We start from the raw sequence: 19,708 nt of genomic DNA on the forward strand, positions 1-19,708 counted from the left end.
TAAATTCAGAAAGAGAGACGTAATAAAATAGTTATAAATAAACAAACAATATCATGCATAAAAATTATGTTATAATAATTAAGTCAAATCGAGGTAAAACATTGAACTGAACTTTGTAAAAGAATCGGCTTAAAACATTACTCAATTTTTTTCTGACAAAATTCCAAAATATTTACTAGCCCTTTTAACATATTGTACAAAGCAATGAACGATATATTAAATTTTATCAAATTGGTCATGCTTTAAAAAATATAATATTAAGATAATCCTAAAAAGATTAGTTCAATACACTAATCTCTTAGAAACCATTTGAATACAGATCGGGAAGTTTTTACCCTCGACTTGGACTGAAATGCTAAATTAATTGTTATTTTATAGATGTGATTATTTTTTTGAAAATGTGAATTTGTCAGAAAAAAATGGGATTAATTTTCCGCACCATAACATTCTTCTAAAATGGAGATTAAAATAAGGTTTTCAATATAAAAAATAAAAAAAATGGAATGTCAACATATCAAAAATGGAGGATTGTATTTTATATTTATTCTTTTGGTGGCCGTTGTTTGTAGTGGTAAGTTTTTGAGTATGAACTTTTCAATTAAAAAGCACACAATTCAAAGCTTCATGCATGTTCATTGAACAATTGTGCCGTAACAATATTTATTGAGACTTTTATGGTGCCTTATTGGCCTTGCACTTTTTTTATACTAAAAAGGTATGTACTTTTTGCTTAACGACTTATTTTCTCGAAATTGAAATTGCCGATGAAATCGCGTGTATTAAATTTCGCGGTTGTGCAGAAAATATTCAAACATTAATAACGAATTTCCTGTATTCAGTGAACAAGAGTTTCGATTTATATTGTTTATATGCAATCGTAGTTTTTTTCAGGATAATTTCCAGCTATACTTGTTAGCTTTGTTCAATTGATACATGTACAATGTAGTCTTACGCAAGACTGCGAACATTTCTTTTACTGCATACAAAATATCGCATGTTCCTTAATGCTCTAGGTAAGACCGATAGCAGACGTACCAGCTACTTTATATCAAGCATGGAGGTAAGGATGGGAGGTCCTTCATTTATGTATTTCATTTTTTTCCGCTTATTGTTCTTTATCTGTTTAAAAATAATGGCTATACTGTATTTTGAACATTGTTCTTTCTGTATGTTCAATGCACTTGGTAAATACAGCTGTTTCTCAAACTACACCTCTTTTGGAGGTAACATATTCATAGATTATTTGATTTGTTGACATACTGTTTCCCAGACATGATCTTTATGTTCCATCTCATAGACACATAATTCTGGACTGTTTCCATTATAAAAACATACTATTGCGATGAAAAAATTATTCTGAAGCAGGCAAAAAGTAAAGTTTGGGGTAGTACAAAATTTTAGTTTAAGTTTTAAGTTAACTAGTATAAGTAGAACAAGTTCGGGGCATATAAGTGTTGAAAATATGCAGCACAGCCCTATATTTTGACCTTTGAATAAAATAGCAGTGCATATCAACTTTCTATTCTAAGATATGATTTTTCACGAGACCTCTTAGTGTCACAGTTTAAGCCGCAAAGGGAGTTCCTGTCAAAAATTGCATTGTCTATATTTACAGAAATGCAACCTATAAGCAGTATATTTTTAACCAATTCTTTAACTTTTAGCATTTATTCTTTATATTTCAGAACCCAATTATTTCCTATTTTTTTATTTTTTGTCCATTTTTCTCTATCCATTTGTTTTTGCTTTACCATATTAACCCCATGCTCATCGTCTAGTACAGCACGGCATATTTTGTTTTAGCTTAGTGAAGTTTTTGTAGGGTTAATTTGTATTTGCCTTCCAAACGTTTAACATGAAAAATGGGTGGATGAATGCTTAATGCCAGTGATAAATAGTTTATAGGCAGATAAGATGAAATAAAATAAGAAAATATGGTTTGTACTTGCAAGCTGTGTCGTATTTTCAAAGTAATAGCCCACAAAGTACGCTATGTCGTCTTCGAGCTTAACAGGGTTTTGCTCTAACATCTACACCAAGTTCCTGATATCGTTTGCAGGATATAGAATGATGAGAAAACAACAACATAGAATGGAGAAAAGGGGTTAAAAGTAAAAATTAAAGAATAAAAGCTGCTTTAATATAAAAAATCGTGAAAAACAAAATCCAACTAAATTTTATAATGAAAATGTCAAAAGGAGTAGGTCCGGTAAGGGTCGATATTGGCCTCACATTTTTGGTTCATCTAACGAAAGTTTATTTCAATTGATTTGATTAGTTAATTTGAAAGATTTTAACTTATTTATTCATTAAAAACGCTCTGATTCAAGCTTAAATATGAAAAATCTATCAAATATGCCAAAAAAACGTAACTTTTCAGATGGTTTTTGTCAAAAATGAAAGTGGTCGCATACGTGTTCATCCTCAACCTTTATTTAGTTTTGTATTATTATCATCAAATACAACTTACATTTAAATATTAAGGATGAATACGAATGTGGCCACTTTCATTTGAGAATTTTAAAGATTTCAGTAATTTAGCATGACTTTATGATGCTAAAACATGAGATTTGTGCAAAACAGCTCATATTTATGTAGCAGAAGCATTTTGGCTTTCCAAAATATAGCTTAAAGATTACATTTTCACAATTTTCTAAAACTGCTATATTTTGGGGCCAATAAGGGGTCTTACTAAACCTACTCCTTCAACATAAAATAATGATAATTCTAAAACCGAGAACACCATCCAAATTCTTACCCTGGTTAAAGGGCTGTGCATATAGATAAAAGCGGATCGGAGATAAAGCAAATACATGTAATCCCTCTTCAGATCGAACACAATCATACAGTGTAACCAACTGTATGAATGCGTTATGTTTAATTTTTTTTTTAGATATCCAATGATTTTTTAAACCATTATAAATCCAATATTACGTCAATAGAGCGAAAATGTTCTATCAAAATGTGCAAAACGTCACGTACCGTTGAAGATATGGCAATGATAATCAATCTAATTTTAATTTGATTCATTACGAAACTCATATTTGGAATACTTCACTTGATTACAGATCCAGGTACCTTTACAGAATTTTATTGAACAATTACGGACATCGGAAACTCGTTCGTGATAGCTTCAGAACTTAACAAAAAACTCCAAAATGCAACGTCAACAATTCCCATCCTATTGTTATTTTTATAGACTTTTAGCTCAGTTGCAAATATTTGAGGACGATTTCTATATTTCAGAAGGCGCCTGTACATTTCCGTCCGCCCTGAATGGTGATTGGTATAGTAGTAATGGGGGAGAGTTGACATTCACATCAAATACATTTTCTAATTTCAAAGTTGCATCATTCGGCACTTTTACTTTTACTTGTGAAATGAGCAGTGGCACGCAATATGTTAGCAGGTAAGCATGCTTGACCAGATTACTGATAAATTTGATTCATTTTAAGAACATAAGAAAGCATAGAGCACCATTCAATTGCTTTTGTGTGGAATTTATTTGCCAATCACGCGTTATATATAAGTCTAAATTGAAAACTACGTTCAAACCTATGATTGCGTTGGATAAAAACCGCAATTTTTATACGTGTGCATGTTAAACAAAATTCGTTGTAGAAGGGTCTAAAAACAGCACTAACAACATTTTCCAAAAGACCAAAATAGTGAAAAAGTATATTCAAACAAAACGCATTTGACTCTCAGGTCGAACAACTGATATTCTTTAACCCATATATATATATATGCCTTGAAAAATATAGCTTTGGGGTTGTATCGATCAACTAGATATGCACGAGTGAAACCTTCAATAAACAACGAATGAATAATGGGATTTGACATGAAAGGGGGATTCACTCTTTTGTCGACTTTTGATCCACATAATGAACTACAAAAGATATCACAGAACGCACTTACATCAGTAACTAATATTGCAGTTAAGGACAACAAAATTCAAAACTATAACAAGTCAAAAAGTATATATAATAGTTGTGTTAACCGATCATATGTTTGAGTAGTTGAACTTATTGCTGTCAATACTATTGAAATACTATCGAAATCAATTGTACATGTAATATGTCATATAACTGAAGTAAGAAGTGCAAAGAAAACATTTTGAAAGAGAAAAGTTATTTTGTTGGTTATTCATTTTGAAATGGGTGACATGCATTGCATGTGAAATAAGTAGCCGAAAAGTAATATTAAAAACATACAGCTGTATCCTATCAGTAGTTTATTTTAGTGTGTATGTTGAGGTTATTTGTAGATATGACAACTAGCTTACTTTATGCTTTTTGTTTTTTGTTTTCAGTTCAGAAGTATTTTACGTGTTTGCCCTCCCATTTGTTGCCTACATTTGTATGGATTTAACCGCCCTTTCAGGATACAAGTATCGCTACTACCAGGCAACAAGTAAGTGGTATAACTATAAGTCACTGGATACGTTAATGATTTACTTACGGAAAAAGGGACATGTTAAAATGACAAGCAAAGAAATATTTAGATACCATCGTTTGAAATTATTATATACATGAACCATTTTTTTTAAGACAGCCATTGTCTTGTCGTGTATGCTAACGCCTTAAAGATTCCTTAATATACATTTTGCGATACGATGTCTTATTTAAAAATTTAAATGAAAACAGTGGTAAAAAAACAGGAATTTTTTTATCAATTATTTCAATTTCGACATGTTCATCGATATTATAATGTGTTTTTTTTTGCGCAGAAAAGTTCAGACTAGCCTATAATTTTTTTAACATAAAATTTGCATTACCCATTTTGACTTTCCTAAGAACTATATTTGATTTTTCTCTGACGAGCTCACTTATTTGGTCATGGTTCATATCTCTTTTGATTTATACCATAGACAACTTCTCTTACATATTACTGCTAGTAAATCTTAATCTTTATTTATACAATTGCAGCACAACTGAAAGACGCGGAATACGCCAGATTAAAGATCTACCTAAATAACACAGTGACGGTCTCCGACATCAATACAATATGCGAGCTGACAGACTATTCAACTTTAAGTTATCACATGCTTCTAAAAAATAGTGAGTTCATCTTTCCATATTCCCACTATGTCAAAAATCCATTAGAAAAACGGTAAGCAGACAGAAAGTCACGTGACAAGTAGTTGAAGTACAGAAATTAAATTTAGAATAAGTAAACGCGAAAAAAGTTGCAGGACAGAAAGTTACACATGTGATATTACAAAAAGTCACACATGATCGTTTAATTATGATAATTGTTTGCATATTTTAATGAAAATTCTTGGAATAATTACCTTTATTATATATACTCATTTTACAGTTAAGAAATTTGTTCATAAGACTTTAAACATGTCTTTATCAAATGTTGATCTCGCAAAGGATATTTCGAGGTACCATGAAACCATTTAATACCGAGCAAATTTTACAAATTGTATTGAATTTCATGACAACATTTAAACGATTGTTGATTTCTTTAGAATATTTTCTGTCTATAAAGTTGCTTTATCGTTTGAATTGTTTTACATTGTCTTATCTGGGCCTTTTATAGCTGACTATGCGGTATGGACTTTGCTCAGTGTTGAAGGCCATACGGTGGCATATAGTTGTTGATTTCTGTGTCATTTTCATCTTTTGTGGATAGTTGTCTCATTGGCAATCATACCACATCTTCTTTTTTATATTATAGTTCAAGAAAAATACAAAATATATAATGTCGATATAAAAAAAAGTCAAGAACGTCGATTTGAGGGTGACACAGTATATTTGATGTCTGTTTGAATTATTTTAAAACTATTTTGTTTCAATTTTTCAGACACTATATCTAGTCAGAAAATTCAATGTCCAGATTCATTTCTGGGAACGTTTAATTATACCTACGATACCGGAAGCGGAAATCTGTGTGCTGCTAGCAGTGGATTAGACGTTTGTACAGACAAATCCACAATGACCTTTGATTACTCACTATGCTCCGAGACCCAAGCTTATTCTGGTGAGTTATTAACTCTCTTTTAAAAATAACAGGTTTGTGTTAGACCTTATATGTGTGAATTTTAGATTCATATATTTCTTTTCGATAGGCAAAGGTATGTGTGTGCATGTATGTGGGTGTGGATGGAGGAAAAAAGGGGTGGTTCTTATCAATCTTTGAATAGAAACTGTAATATACCCTTTACATACACTTTAAATGTGTGTGTCGTTATATTGCTGTTTCATTGACGTATTTCACATATTTCCGTTTATCTTACTTTGTTAAATCATGTAGTGGTCGTATTACATTCATTGGTATTGATAAACGAATTTTATATATCGTATATTTACATTAAATATAAGAGCTATTGTACCTACACTAATGTAACAACTAACTTTTTTGTTCAGACTTTGCCGTTTTTATTAGTCTGTAAAAATGATGTTTATTACACTGAAAAATATTATTTCATCCAACAATTTAGAGAATAAAATGCGACTATATGTTGGAACCATGATTAATACATTAGTCCCAACTACAAGTATTCTTTTCTCGTTTTAGCTGGCGGTATAGTAAACTGTTTGTACTCCTCTACGTCAGGATCTGCGACATTGCTTCACGTCTTTAACTTAGATTCTACAACAGATGAAACCACATATTATAGATTCACGTGTTATGTAAGTACAATACTTCACGTTTTTAACTTCGAGAAAGTACAATGCTTTGTCACGGAATAGAAGTTCCTTCATAATATAAGTTTCAAATATAAAAACTATTCTGGAATATTATTTCCACAGGAATAAATATTACAGTAGATGTTCCTAACGGAATAAATAGTATAGAATATTTGTTCCGACAGGTACAGGTATTGTGACATTGTTTATAATAAAGTTTCCACTGGAACTTCTGTTAGGTGGAACAAATATACGTTGACAGCTTCACGTCTTTGACTACGAGAAATCACAATGCTTCACATTTTTGACTTAGCCTTTAATTCGGAGAAAGCACAAAGTTTCCCGTTTTAACTTATACTGTACAGCAGATGGAAGCACATACTACACACGTTACAGATTCACGTGTTATGTAAGTACATTGATTTAGGTCTTAAGGTTATAGTAAGTACAATGCCTGACGTTTTTAACTTAGACTGCAGAGAAAGCACAAAAGTAAGTACAATGATTCACGTTTAATTTTGACCTGCTATAGATAAAGCACAAGTTATACACTCACGCGTTATATAAGTACGATACGTTATTTGTGTCTTATGAATTTTACGAGAGCTCTACGGAAGACTTCTTTTAGTGGTCTCCTACAAATGTGGTTATTAACGCATGCATATATATATATAATTTACCAACACTGTAACTTGAATTTGCAATTGTTTTCATAACTCTCCTATCATTGGGATTTGTTCATTAACAAACTTATTTATTTCAAAAATAATTATGAGGATGTCACGGCAGAGCATTTGGGCGCTTCCAACATTCGATATGTTTTGTTTAAAAAAAAAGAAGATTTTTATCAATTATACTTTTTAAATTTTAACTTTCCTGAACACTTTGATATTCGCTCTCTTTTAAACGTTTTTCAATATACCTTTTCCGCCACTGCTAAACAAAGTCATCGTGCAAAAATCTATCAAAACTTTAATTGAGTTAAAACTTAAATGTATCGTTGGTTTCACCATAGTTTTTGTTCTTCATAAAATATGCAAATATCAATAAGCCTTTTATCCTCAGTACGAATTATTAAAATAGCATAGCATGTCAATTTTCTAACTTTGGAAAATAAAACAAAAGGAAAATTTCCACTTCAAACAGTAATTAAATGTTTGGCATGTTTTAATGAATTTTACTAAACTGATAGTAAATATTGATAGTTATATCTCTTTCTATCAATTTAAATATAACTGGGTTCAAAGGTTTTGCATGTACTTGTTTTTCAGAGTTTAATTGCTGCTGAAATCGACTAACCAAATAATACTTTCTATACAAATTATCAATAGGTTTCAGTTAGTCACTTGAACGTCAACTTGATACAAGTAGTGTAAAGATACCATTGAAAATTAATCAGATCAAATATCCGAAACACAACAGTAAAATGATTATTTCATGGAATGGATTATCAGTTGCATGTTCGTTCTATCGATCCATGGGATTTGCTTTAACGCACCTGGAATAACTACATGTATCAAGCCACTTGAATTACTATCAAGCTACGGGAATCATTATCGACACACAGGAATCATTTTACGACACTCGTCATCGAGCCACGGAAATCATTATACGGCAATCATCATCGAGCCACAGGAATCATTATACGGCAATCATCATCGAGCCACGAGAATCATTATACGGCAATTACCATCGAGCCACAGAAATCATTATACGACAATCACTATCGAGTCAAGGGAATCCCATTGGTCTACTAAAGTCAAAACTGAGTCACGGGCAATCTACAGGAATTTCCATAGTACAGAACTAAAGTGTATTAATTTATACCAAATGAGAATGTTTTTCGTTATATTTGATTAAAATTTTAAGATGAATTTTCAATTGCATATGCATGCTGTTTATGATTTCGTTCGATGTATTCTGCTTTTTTAGTCGTTATATTTTATACGAGTATGCATTTTCAATGGCATATTTATATTGTTTATATTTTCGTTCGATTTGTTCTTTTCAGGTAATTGAAACAATTAATAGCGTTGTATATGCAACACAATATCCACAGGACTGTCATTACGGACAGAATGCCACAAATGTTAATGCCACTGGTGGAAACTTGGTTCTAACAGCAGAATCTATTTGTGGTAGGATTTCCATCATATTTATTTACTCTGACTGGCAAAAGTATCATTTCTTCATATTTTTTCGGCTAAAATTTGTTAATTACGTTGTAAACCTACATGTATATGAAAAGATTTGCTGTGCACAAAATGCGAATTCCTCTATTATTATACATCTTATTTCAATGCAGCTACATGTAAATCATGTGTGATTTCTTTCGTAAAGATCAAAACAAAAAAGGGCACAAGATGTTTATACCCTTATAGTAGTAGTCTCAAAGTAGACTTAGACTTAAACAATGTTTTCTGTTTCGAGTCCATGAATTTCAGAATTCAACATGAAAATTAGCAACCTCGTGGAATTTAAGATTTAGTTTAAAGATAACATGAAAGTCTTCTGTGAAAACGAATTGCAACTTAAAATAATCAGTGCAAAAGAAACACAAAAGAAGTTACTTTATAAATGCTAAAATTTATGCTATTAGTATTTATTAGCTCAAACATTTAACCCTTGTCAATTTTTTCACAACTAGTGCCCGAGACAGTAGCAGCAGCTAGTATAGGAATCTACATTGCCATCGTAATTCTGCTTCTAATTATCATCATCGCCATCATATTTGCAATATATATGTGGAAGAAGAAAAAAGAAGAAGAAAAAAGAAAGAAAATGGAAGAAGAAGAGAGACGACTTCGGCAGAATACTATCAGGGAAAAGAGAGAAAACCCAGATTTGAGACCGGAAATGGATCTTGGACTTCCGGACGATTCTAAATATAACATCGATCGTCTAATATACAGCGACGACAAAATGGTTACACCTTCAAATATAGAAATTGAAAGATTGAGATCCCAAGGATTTGAGGTAAAACAAAACGCATAGATTTCATTTAAGTTTGCTTAAGATTGAAAGTTTGACACAAAATGTACAAAGATATTTTTTTGCATACAATGATCAACCAGTTTATTGATTGTTAGTTACATTGCGTCCAGTGGCAAATGTTTCATGGATGATCAGGACGAACGATCAATTTTGTGCATTTTTACTTTTCTGAATCCAATGCAATTTATTTTGAATGAAGTATATATATAAACTTATTAAGAATATAAATGTATTCATACGATTTGTTGATTTTTTCGCTCATTGATTTGTATCCCACATTTCCTCATATTAATGCTCGTTTGTCGAGTAAACATATGTTCTTTGGAAGTAGACGGATTATTGTTGTAATAGAAATCCTACCACGTCTCCTTATTGTTTTGAAATCCTGTTGTTTTGTCGCTGTCCCTTTGACCTCTAAATTGAATCTCCATTTATTGATACACTAAAGAAATGGAAGAAAATAAGTTAGCTCATCTTCGGACACTTGTAAAATTCAATTTCCAAGACGTCCACATGCAGACATATATCTTTCTATTGATACCAATAAAAGGAAGAAAATCAGTAATGGCATCTTTGGACAATTGTTCAAAAGTTGATTTCCATGACTTCCACATGCAGACGTATATCATTTTTTAATTAATATCAATAAATGGAAGAACATCAGTTGTCCCATCTTTGGACACTTGTTTAAATCTAGTTTCGAGGACGTCCACACGCAGCCATATTATATCCTTTTATGATACCAATAAAAGGTAGAAAATCGGTAATTCCATCTCTGGACAATTGTTCAAAAGGGATTTTATGCACGTATTTCTTTTATTGATATCATTTATACATAGAAGAAAATCAGTAATGACATCGCTGGCCGATTGTTTGACATACAACTATACGTTAACGAAAGGTAACGTTTAAAAGGCGATAATATACTTAACCATTATTTAAATAATTTATTTATTTACATTTAAATAATTTGTTTATTTACAGGGATTTGATGGATTCGATGATGATTACATGGACGATTTTACTCGACAAAATATGGTATGTACAATTTTTTTTTTTAGGAATTTTTGCATTCTTATGTTTCAACAGGATTTTTAAAATATAAAAACTTTGATATTAGGCAGAGCTTTTTCAAGTATTTAACTAGATTAAAAAAAATCTGGTGAAATTGTCCCTGAATGGCTGCATTCATTGTGTACTTGTCGACTTGTAAACAAGGACACAATTTAACCAACCGCTGAAATACAAAGGTTGGACCCTTCGGAATATTAGAATGCACTGCGTATGAAAAATAACGGAATTTTATTCCTAACGAAGTAACCATTCCATGTAAAAATTTCCCTCAAATTTGAAAATATGACCAATTTATTTGGTTGATGTCATGTGATTCTGAAAGTGTTGATATGTCAGTGTCAAGAATTATAAGTACTTATTTTGAAATAAGAGAAAATTTGCATTCCAAAATCTATATATACATGTAGTGAGTAGTAATGTAATTTTTTTTTATATATGTATAAGAGACAAAATATTCTATTTTATTTATTTTCAATCACCATCTAGTAGTGAGTATAGTTATCTAATCATCTATATTTAATATAATATATTCTTACAATTATTGTATAATTAATATTATATATATGTGTATGCTAGGAAACGGGCCCTTTAATTATATTCAATAATTACTTCTTTTTCTTATAACATGTATGCATGAATCTATAAATCATATTCTTCTTTGAAATATCTTTCACTGGACAATAATTTAAAAGAAAGGTTTGACTTTGGATTTTCTTCATATCCCTTTTGGTAACATCAGCTCTTCAACGTTTGTGTATAGGTTTTAGATTTTCAATTTTATTTTGCTCCCATAACTTATGAATTCACAATTTTTTGTCGAAATGCGCATTTGAGGCAGTAAAATTGGTTTTGTATATATTTTTCTCACTTTCAAACAAATAATTCTCGATTTGCATTTAATTTTGGATTTTTTCTTCTGATTTTATAACTCTTCGATAGTTTAAACTGTCACTGACGTAAATGAGTAATCTTAATTCATTTGTACTTAAATAAAATTCATAATCTTGATTTATATAACATCAGTACTGTCTGTTAGCCCTCAGTTTGTTTAGGGATGTATACAAACAGTAATAACCAAATAAAAGGGGTAATATAAATGTCATGGTTATTCTTAAAGTTATGGTAAAATGTTTATGAAGTATCGTTTATGTAAATACATGTACAAGTTGTTACAAACTGACGAAGTACTTACTTTAAATGTTTCTTTCATCTTAATGTCATGTACGTTGCTATTAATCTTGAACTTTCATTTTTATCGTATAACGAGTAGGATCTAAAAATAGCACCCTTTGTTTTACATTGAAAAGGAAACCATATAATTCAAAAGCTCAAATGTCATGTAGAAAAATCGCATTTTGTTTTAAAAGCTAAGGCACTAATGCCCTATTACACGATAAAATACTCTTCTAAACATCACACTCAGAATTAGAGATTGAGGTCAGAGTTCGTAGCCAGGCCATCACTGAAGGGGCATTGATGGCTAAAAATGCGCATCTGATAATTTGGTACCGTTATTGTAACTAGAACGAAATCAATATTGATATAAAAAAAAAGTATATGAAGGTGTTTACTATCCTTGTTGAGTTGATGTTTTACTGACGGAGACATCATATGCTCATTTTTAATAAGTATTAAAAGAGACTTTAAAAAGTGATCAATCTTGAAATACACTTATTATATTTATGAAAAAAAAGATGAAAAGATTAACCTCGAACGACTTTTTAAAGATTTTTACACCAGAAGAAGATTACCAAAGATAAAAAGCTTACATTTGTGTATTTAATTTACGTTACATAACAAGGCTAAGTTTTTAATCATTGGAATACAATTTATCCTTAGTCTGTTCGTTTTACGTACGAAAAATGTTGTCCATGAAATTTGTACATGTATTAGGTGTAATATAATAAAACATGTTTTATTTGAAGATTGATGCTTCCTTGTTCATGGACAAGCGTCAGCGCCTTGATCCTATCGACGAGATGGAAGGCAGTGAAAGAGGAAGCGCGTCTTTTATGAAAAGATTCAAGGAACTCGCACGAAGCAGAATAAAAAGAAAGAAAAGAAAAGGAGGAAAATCGAAAGGTAAAGGAAAGAAAAAGAGTAAAAAGGACGCTGATGGCAATGTTGTGAAAAAGAAGAAAAGGTTAGTCCTTGACCTTGGAACTATCGATGCCGAAGATTGGGAATCTGACGAAGATTTTGACGGAGACGAAAATGGTGATGACGATGTAAACCTACCAGGACAAGTTGAACATTTGGAAGGAGAAATGCCTTCTGCGAATGGAGGAATTGGACCAGTGTTGTCACAGAGGAATGTTTTAGCAAACAGAAAAGTTGACCAGGAACCACAAGGCAAAAAGAAGAAAAAGAAAAACAAGAAAAAGGTAAGAATACATGTAATTCATCGATGATTAGGTCGTTCAAAGTTTGAAAACAAGTTAGGACTGTCACAAACATAATGATTTTGAATATTATATGTTTTTTTTAAATTCAATAGAAATAATTCAAATTTTATCAAGTTTATGGTTAAAGAACCTTTTGAAAAAAAATGTATTGACGTTATTTGCATTGTATATCTAACTTTCATGCTTAATATCTTTAGACTAATAGACAATCAATCAGTTTTATACACAAGCAAATGTTTCTTCTCTTCAAACAGATCACTAGTAAAATAGATTCTTTTAATCATTTACGAAGAAGGAAAAGTAGTCGAGTTGAGGTAGCCAACTATGGTCTTATTCTACTGAAACAATATATCCTGAAATTCATATTAGAACAAAAAAGTCGAATGGCATTAGATAATAGTCTATTTTCATTACCGATCGGTTTCCATTTCATTAGGCAAAGGGAGATAACATTCTTTTATGACAAATTGTGTCCCTGTCTGTACTTACGAAGTGGAACAGATTTAATACATACTGTCCGAGGTCTCAGTAAAAAAAGGGTTTGGCTTCGTAAGTGCATTACATATGCACATGAAATTGTAAAAAGTGATTTTGTAATAAGATGCACACCTGTTTATGACAGCTAACGTGCACCAAAACATTTATTAGTCATTTTGAAAGATATACAGGTTGTATTACATGTTCATAGATGTCGCTCTCCTTTGCCAACAGTTATAAAATGGAAACATAGTCGAGTAGATGAGAATGGAAATTGTCCTTGCCAAATTGAAACAAACGTGTTTCTCGAATTGTTGGATCTATTGTTTTATGATGTATTCTCCATAATTATATAGATAACATTTCAAATCTAACTTTTATGTCTAACACCACATTAATTTTCACTTCGTTTAAGCTAATGTAAATATTTTTCAATACTCATTTCACTTCTACTACTGGACACTTTAAATACACAATGTCACAGAATTTGGATGTTAGTGTAATATTAATTTAAAACAAGATTTAAAAAAAAAATAAACAAAAAGGTGAGAAAAAAGTTTTTTGTTAGTCATTACGTGACACGGAAGCAGTTTCTCACGTGACTTTGTTGTCCAATAGGAATGTGATACTGACGATGAAGATGTGGAAATGGATTTGGAAATAGCTACGCCAAGACTAATTCTTCCAAACTTACGCCCTGAAAATACAGAAACAGATCAGGATAATGTAAGTTTAGCTTCTATGTATAGATACATTAATTTTGTATATTTCATATTAAATAAATTCACAACAGACATTTCAGATTACACTGGCATCCAATATGTATTGGTTACCACTTGTTAATTCACATATTGTTATATTAAAGCACGCGATATCTAACAAATATATATTTATGTTTGCACGCGTCATCAACTTAACCTTACTCATCAAGGAGATTGAAAGAATATTCCTTTTCAGAAAAAGAAAAAGGGTCCATCTACATTGGCGCCACCTGTTACAAAGAGAAAGTCGTTATCGTCCCTCAGGAGTTTCCCCTCAATGAGAAGTGCAAAGGTGAATAATTGGACAAAAGAGCAGGACTTGGATTTACCGCTTTTCTTTGAAGATCCGAAATTAAAAGACCTACCTCCGCTCCAAAGAGTAAATAGAAAGAAAAATCCGAAACTATGGTCCGACATCCTTGCCAAATTTGGTGGGGATTTAAAACTTGGCAATGACCCAAATAGGCTTAGATGGTCGGAAAGTAAATGGCGTAATTTATTGGAGGAGCTTTACACTGACAAGAAATACTTTGATTATATGACAAGTAAGTACTTTTATCATTTATTTCTACATGTTCACTTTCCATATATAAACAAGTGTAGTGAAGTGTATAACATGGTCAACAGACAATAACGTAACGACTATTTCAAATGCAAACAAAAAACACTTAAGGAAAAAAATATCAAGATTAAGGAGACAAATGGGCGAACATCAAAAAGGTTTATCCAAAGTTGAAAAGTTTTTAAACTAATAGGGCAATTACAATTCTAAGAAGCATGAAACCATTTAAAAAAAGCGAGAATTAGCAAGAGAATTTTTGATCACGAAGGAAATTTTAGAAAGTGTATATAATTTTCTTTAAAAAAAAACACACATAAAGGGACATGAAGCATCCATCCAGGACATTAAATCAGTTCAAATAGATAAAAATCAAAAGCATAGCGCTTTTATCGCTGTTCTTCATCTCAAAGTCAATATTAGACCTAAAAGACGGAATGAACAAACTCAGGGTCATTTGATTCATTAGCCAAATAGAAATACCGACTATTCCATAGAACATGCCTTTAAACTACGGATTTTAATGTGATGTACGAACCGAGCATTTTGTAAATGAGTAAATCTGAAGAGACGTTGTCTTCTCGTCTTTTTTCTACTGACAATTGTTTTATATGTTGTTCTAGTTGTAGTCTTTGATTGTCCCTTTTTTGTCTTTTTTATAAAAATATCTACAAATCAACAAATTAATGGTAACAATAGAAACTTTTGCATTGAATATAAATGATAAAGAGTTGTCAAAATGAACAGTTTTTTTTAATTAAAACCAAAAGAAGTCAGTTATACTTATAAATATTTACTATATTTTAAAAAATTTCAAATACATTTTTTCAGAATCAGCGAAACATAACCCCGCAGAAAGAGACGTTGTTGGAGAAGCCAACGAAGGACTTGGTTATCTGTTGGATAGAGCTAATTTTTGGAAAGAACAAGAACCCATACCAGTTCGTCCACCTTCATGGAGATCACATTCTTTTGCGCATTCTGCAAGTTCTCCAAGGGGAAAAACTCCAAAGAAATCGAAATCTTTCGTAAATTCTACATCTGTTAAAACTACAAATGACACGGTATCAGGAGAAAGCTCTGGGGGTGATTCGAAAGGAAATTCATCACTTCAAAAAGAGGAATTGTCACCAAATGATATTTCTACCCTCCACAGGGAAAAATCAAAGCTTTCAAGAGAGAAATCAATGATTAACAGAGAGAAGTCAAACATTTCGAAAGAGAAATCTTCTCCCCAAAGAGAAGTGTCGAATGTTTCTAAACCAACACATTCAGTAAGAAGAGAAAGATCGTTTATGGATTCGCCAAAGTCGTCGCCATCTACTAACAATTCTCCGTTCGACAACTCTAAAAGTAACACACCACGAGCGAAAAAAGTTCATTTGCCAAACATAGAGGATGCAAATAAGGTGTACAAAATGGACTTAATGCCGAAAACTCCTTTGACTCAAGTAAGAATAGACATTGACAGAGAGGAATCCATGTTATAGTGATGTTCATTGTGAATTATTCTGGTTCAACTGTGATATTTACTAATATGATTTGTAGCGTGAATTACCAATTCCTTGTGGCTGAAATCGTCATCAGCATTTCCATATTTGTGACTCAAATTGATTGAAAAAACTGTTTTTGGATCAAATGATATTGTACATGATGTGAATCGATTTATTTTGCCGCCAATTTATTTACTCAATTTTTGCGAGTATATTTAACTTAAAAATATATCAATGAGGTAAAAAATCACAAAAAAACCCAAATCACCGCAATAAAATGGTTTACAAAATTACTTGACCCCCATTTATATAAAATCTAACAATGAAAGACGAAAACATAATTGAAGGATACATAAAATGCCTGATATAAGCAGGAAGTATTCACTTAAATGTATCCCAATAAATTCTTAATATGTATGCCTAGATTTTTGCCTATTGTTTGTAGCTTCTCATGAGTGCTCTGATATATGTTTTCTTTTGTATATATATACATTTGACCTACAGATTAAAGGTACTTTCTGTTGTAAAAGGATATCAAATAGGTCTAAATAATGATACTGGAATTACAGCTTATACTTTCAAAATTATTTATTGTTTGATCTATTGGTTTTGTTGTTTGACAAAAAGCGAGTCAAATTTTTCATGAATATTCAGGACGAGATCAAATTTAATTATAAACCAAATTTGATGTATTCATAAAAAGCGACAGATAATGAAAAAATATAACTCCCGAGTACTGATTAAAGATACGACACATTACAAAATGTCAGAAAAAGTTTCTTGCAACATGGCACTTAAAAGAACCCCTGAAAAAGAAGTTGCATTTGTTCTTTTATATGCCAATAAAGTAGGATTTTGCAAGCACAGGGTAACGAAATCAACGACCTAAGTTCGAATTCAGGTCCGTTAATATAAGCACAAAATGGCAAGATTCACTGCAATCAGCAGAAGTCCTGGTAGCTATATATTCCAAAGTAAACGTTTGGGCGTCACATTCGATATACCTATACTAAACGAGTTTGTGATGTTTTCAAAATATAAACAAAAGGTTTACTAACTAATGGTGATTTGTCAATATATTTCAAAACTATCAACCTTCTCATTCTCAATAAATGCAATACCAAAACACTACTACATTATGTAAAATATAATCCTATGTATAGTTTATCTACGTTTCATGAAGCCAAATAATAAAAATTAAAAAAAAATATATGGTTTGTGATACTGTGTGTTAGTTTCGGTAATTTCGAGCGTTCTTATTACATGCTGTTTTTATATTAATTGTGATAATTAATCGAAGACTATTTTACCTCGTCATGTGTGGCTTTGCCTTTTCAAACATTTGAATATCTCCATTAGTTACACATTTCTTTCGTACCTTCCTGAGATATGCTCATCATGAAATTATGCCCTTATATTTTACCGTCAGTAGTATTTGTCAAATATATTAATAACTTGTTCTGTTTTCTAAGGGTTCATATTGGTTTTTTTTCACAATAGCTCGTTAGAAATATTATGTACAGTAGTTGTCGTTTGTTTATGTAATGACATGCGTTCAGATTGAAATGAAACATTCGATTCGTACATCAACATGTTTATAGGATTATGGAGTATCAATTAATTTGGTTTACATTTGTACGTGATCTACTTCAAAAATAAACGCGAACGATTTTGATTGATGTATACTACGCGCGGCTAGAATAACGATGTAGATAGTCTAAACATCATTGCTGTTAAAAGTGTAAGTTTTTCCTAATTACACATTTTCATTGAATTCTGTGGCATATGCTTGTAACACTGTCGAAATAAAATTACCCTTTTTGGGTGGAAATCAAGAGTGGCACTAGTGTATTTTTGATTATTTTACAGTTAGTTTTGTAAGTTGCAGCACGTTCTAAACATTGTATTGTCTGTTTTCGTAATTCAAGTTATTTCTTAAAGGTATTTTTATTTTTTATTTTGCTTAAATGTCTAAAATTTAAAAAAATAATCAAAATAGTTATTAATATCGGAAACAAACTTTTTAGATCTGGGCAATTTAAAATGAAGAAATTTTATTGCATTTTGTTTTAGCTATTGTACCCGGCACATTTGTTATGTTACAGTTTGTCTGATAAAAATATTCATGCACACACAAGATAAATATGATATAATGTGATAAAATGCAGTGCACCATTTTAAGAATTAAAACCTACCTGTAAATCATCCAGCAGTAAACGTGAGTATATTTATTATTATATGGCATTTGAGGTATTCGAAAATAAGGCTTTCTGTTTAGACTGTTCGAATATATTTGTGAAAGACATGAAAGAAAAAACTAAAATTGTTTCAATTTCAACTAAGAGTATTTTTCAATATCTGTAAATATATGACAAGTAGTTGGCTGATTTTGATAATATGACAGCCAGATATGAAATTTTAATAGATTAAATGACTCTATGTTACTCATGGATAATCTATTTTTGCATAATCTCTCTTAATAATTTGTACATTGTTATTACGTTTGATATATTAGGAGCAACCAATAGAACTTCACAAGCGTTAACTTTATAATACAATTGTTTAGGTACAGATGTGGAAAGACTCATGTCTAATCTCTTACAGTATACACATTATAAAGTTTTTTTTATGCATCTGCTTCTAGTAAAAAATCGACAATGAAGTCAAACGTTCAAATTTTTATGTCAGAAAAAAGTGTTTTTATTGATATCAATAAGTACTGAGAACCGTAAATGTTCTGGTGTAACCAATCCCTATGTTTCCCAAAATGCATTGTTCCTTATGTGATCCAGTTCAAATATTAACAAAAACTAAACAAAATGAATAATTAGATTTTTGGTAATAAATCTCAGTTCTTATTGACTGATTTATAACAATTAACAACAATGAACAAACAGAACATTTACGGTGATATTTTTGAATTATTAAATAGAGCACGTTTTGTACGTCTATTATTTCCTGACCTTTTGTGTATTGCCATTATCCTGTTATTAATACAATCATTGTGTACATATGTGCGCAATATGAATTTACTAATAAAAAAAAAAGAATGGATACGTCCCCTCGGTAGACTAACATCCCAAAAGCAAAACGTGCTCTGTTTACGTCTCGCTGTGTATATGCATATAAATGTATATGTAAAATTTTTCATAGAACGGTGCAAGGAAGAATCTCGACGTGATATCATATGCTACTCAATTTCTCGTATTGCATTCGAAGAAGAATTCCAAAAAACCTAAGGTAAATTTATTGTTCGGGCAAGAAACTTGAAAATTGACTTGTTCAAGGTATTTCCGTTCTTTTTGAA

General features: G+C 31.1%; 1 protein-coding gene across 2 annotated transcripts; it reads left to right on the forward strand.

The window, feature by feature from the left end:
• Positions 1–325: 325 nt before the first annotated feature.
• On the forward strand, positions 326–18,236 carry LOC134700185 (uncharacterized). Of its 2 annotated transcripts, XM_063561549.1 has the most exons (13): positions 326–571; positions 3,247–3,409; positions 4,313–4,413; positions 4,929–5,060; positions 5,812–5,988; positions 6,526–6,641; positions 8,650–8,776; positions 9,286–9,614; positions 10,617–10,670; positions 12,632–13,090; positions 14,207–14,314; positions 14,546–14,894; positions 15,740–18,236. In XM_063561549.1, the coding sequence occupies exons 1-13, from the start codon at positions 499–501 to the stop codon at positions 16,396–16,398; spliced, it is 2,847 nt and encodes a 948-aa protein (XP_063417619.1). In that variant the 5' UTR covers positions 326–498; the 3' UTR covers positions 16,399–18,236. The 2 variants fall into 2 exon arrangements, with proteins under 2 accessions (XP_063417619.1, XP_063417620.1); XM_063561550.1 differs by lacking the exon at positions 14,207–14,314.
• The last annotated feature ends 1,472 nt before the right edge of the window (positions 18,237–19,708 follow it).

Source organism: Mytilus trossulus, unplaced genomic scaffold (assembly GCF_036588685.1).
Source record: "Mytilus trossulus isolate FHL-02 unplaced genomic scaffold, PNRI_Mtr1.1.1.hap1 h1tg000128l__unscaffolded, whole genome shotgun sequence".
In the NCBI taxonomy this organism is placed as follows: Eukaryota; Metazoa; Mollusca; class Bivalvia; order Mytilida; family Mytilidae; genus Mytilus; species Mytilus trossulus.

Bases quoted from the DNA above. Each gene is read 5' to 3' on its own strand.
- LOC134700185 (XM_063561549.1), top strand. From the start codon at position 499: ATGGAATGTCAACATATCAAAAATGGAGGATTGTATTTTATATTTATT. The intron at 5,989-6,525 runs GTGAGTTATTAA...TTCTCGTTTTAG, and splicing joins CGAGACCCAAGCTTATTCTG to CTGGCGGTATAGTAAACTGT. The intron at 13,091-14,206 runs GTAAGAATACAT...GTTGTCCAATAG, and splicing joins AAAAGAAAAACAAGAAAAAG to GAATGTGATACTGACGATGA.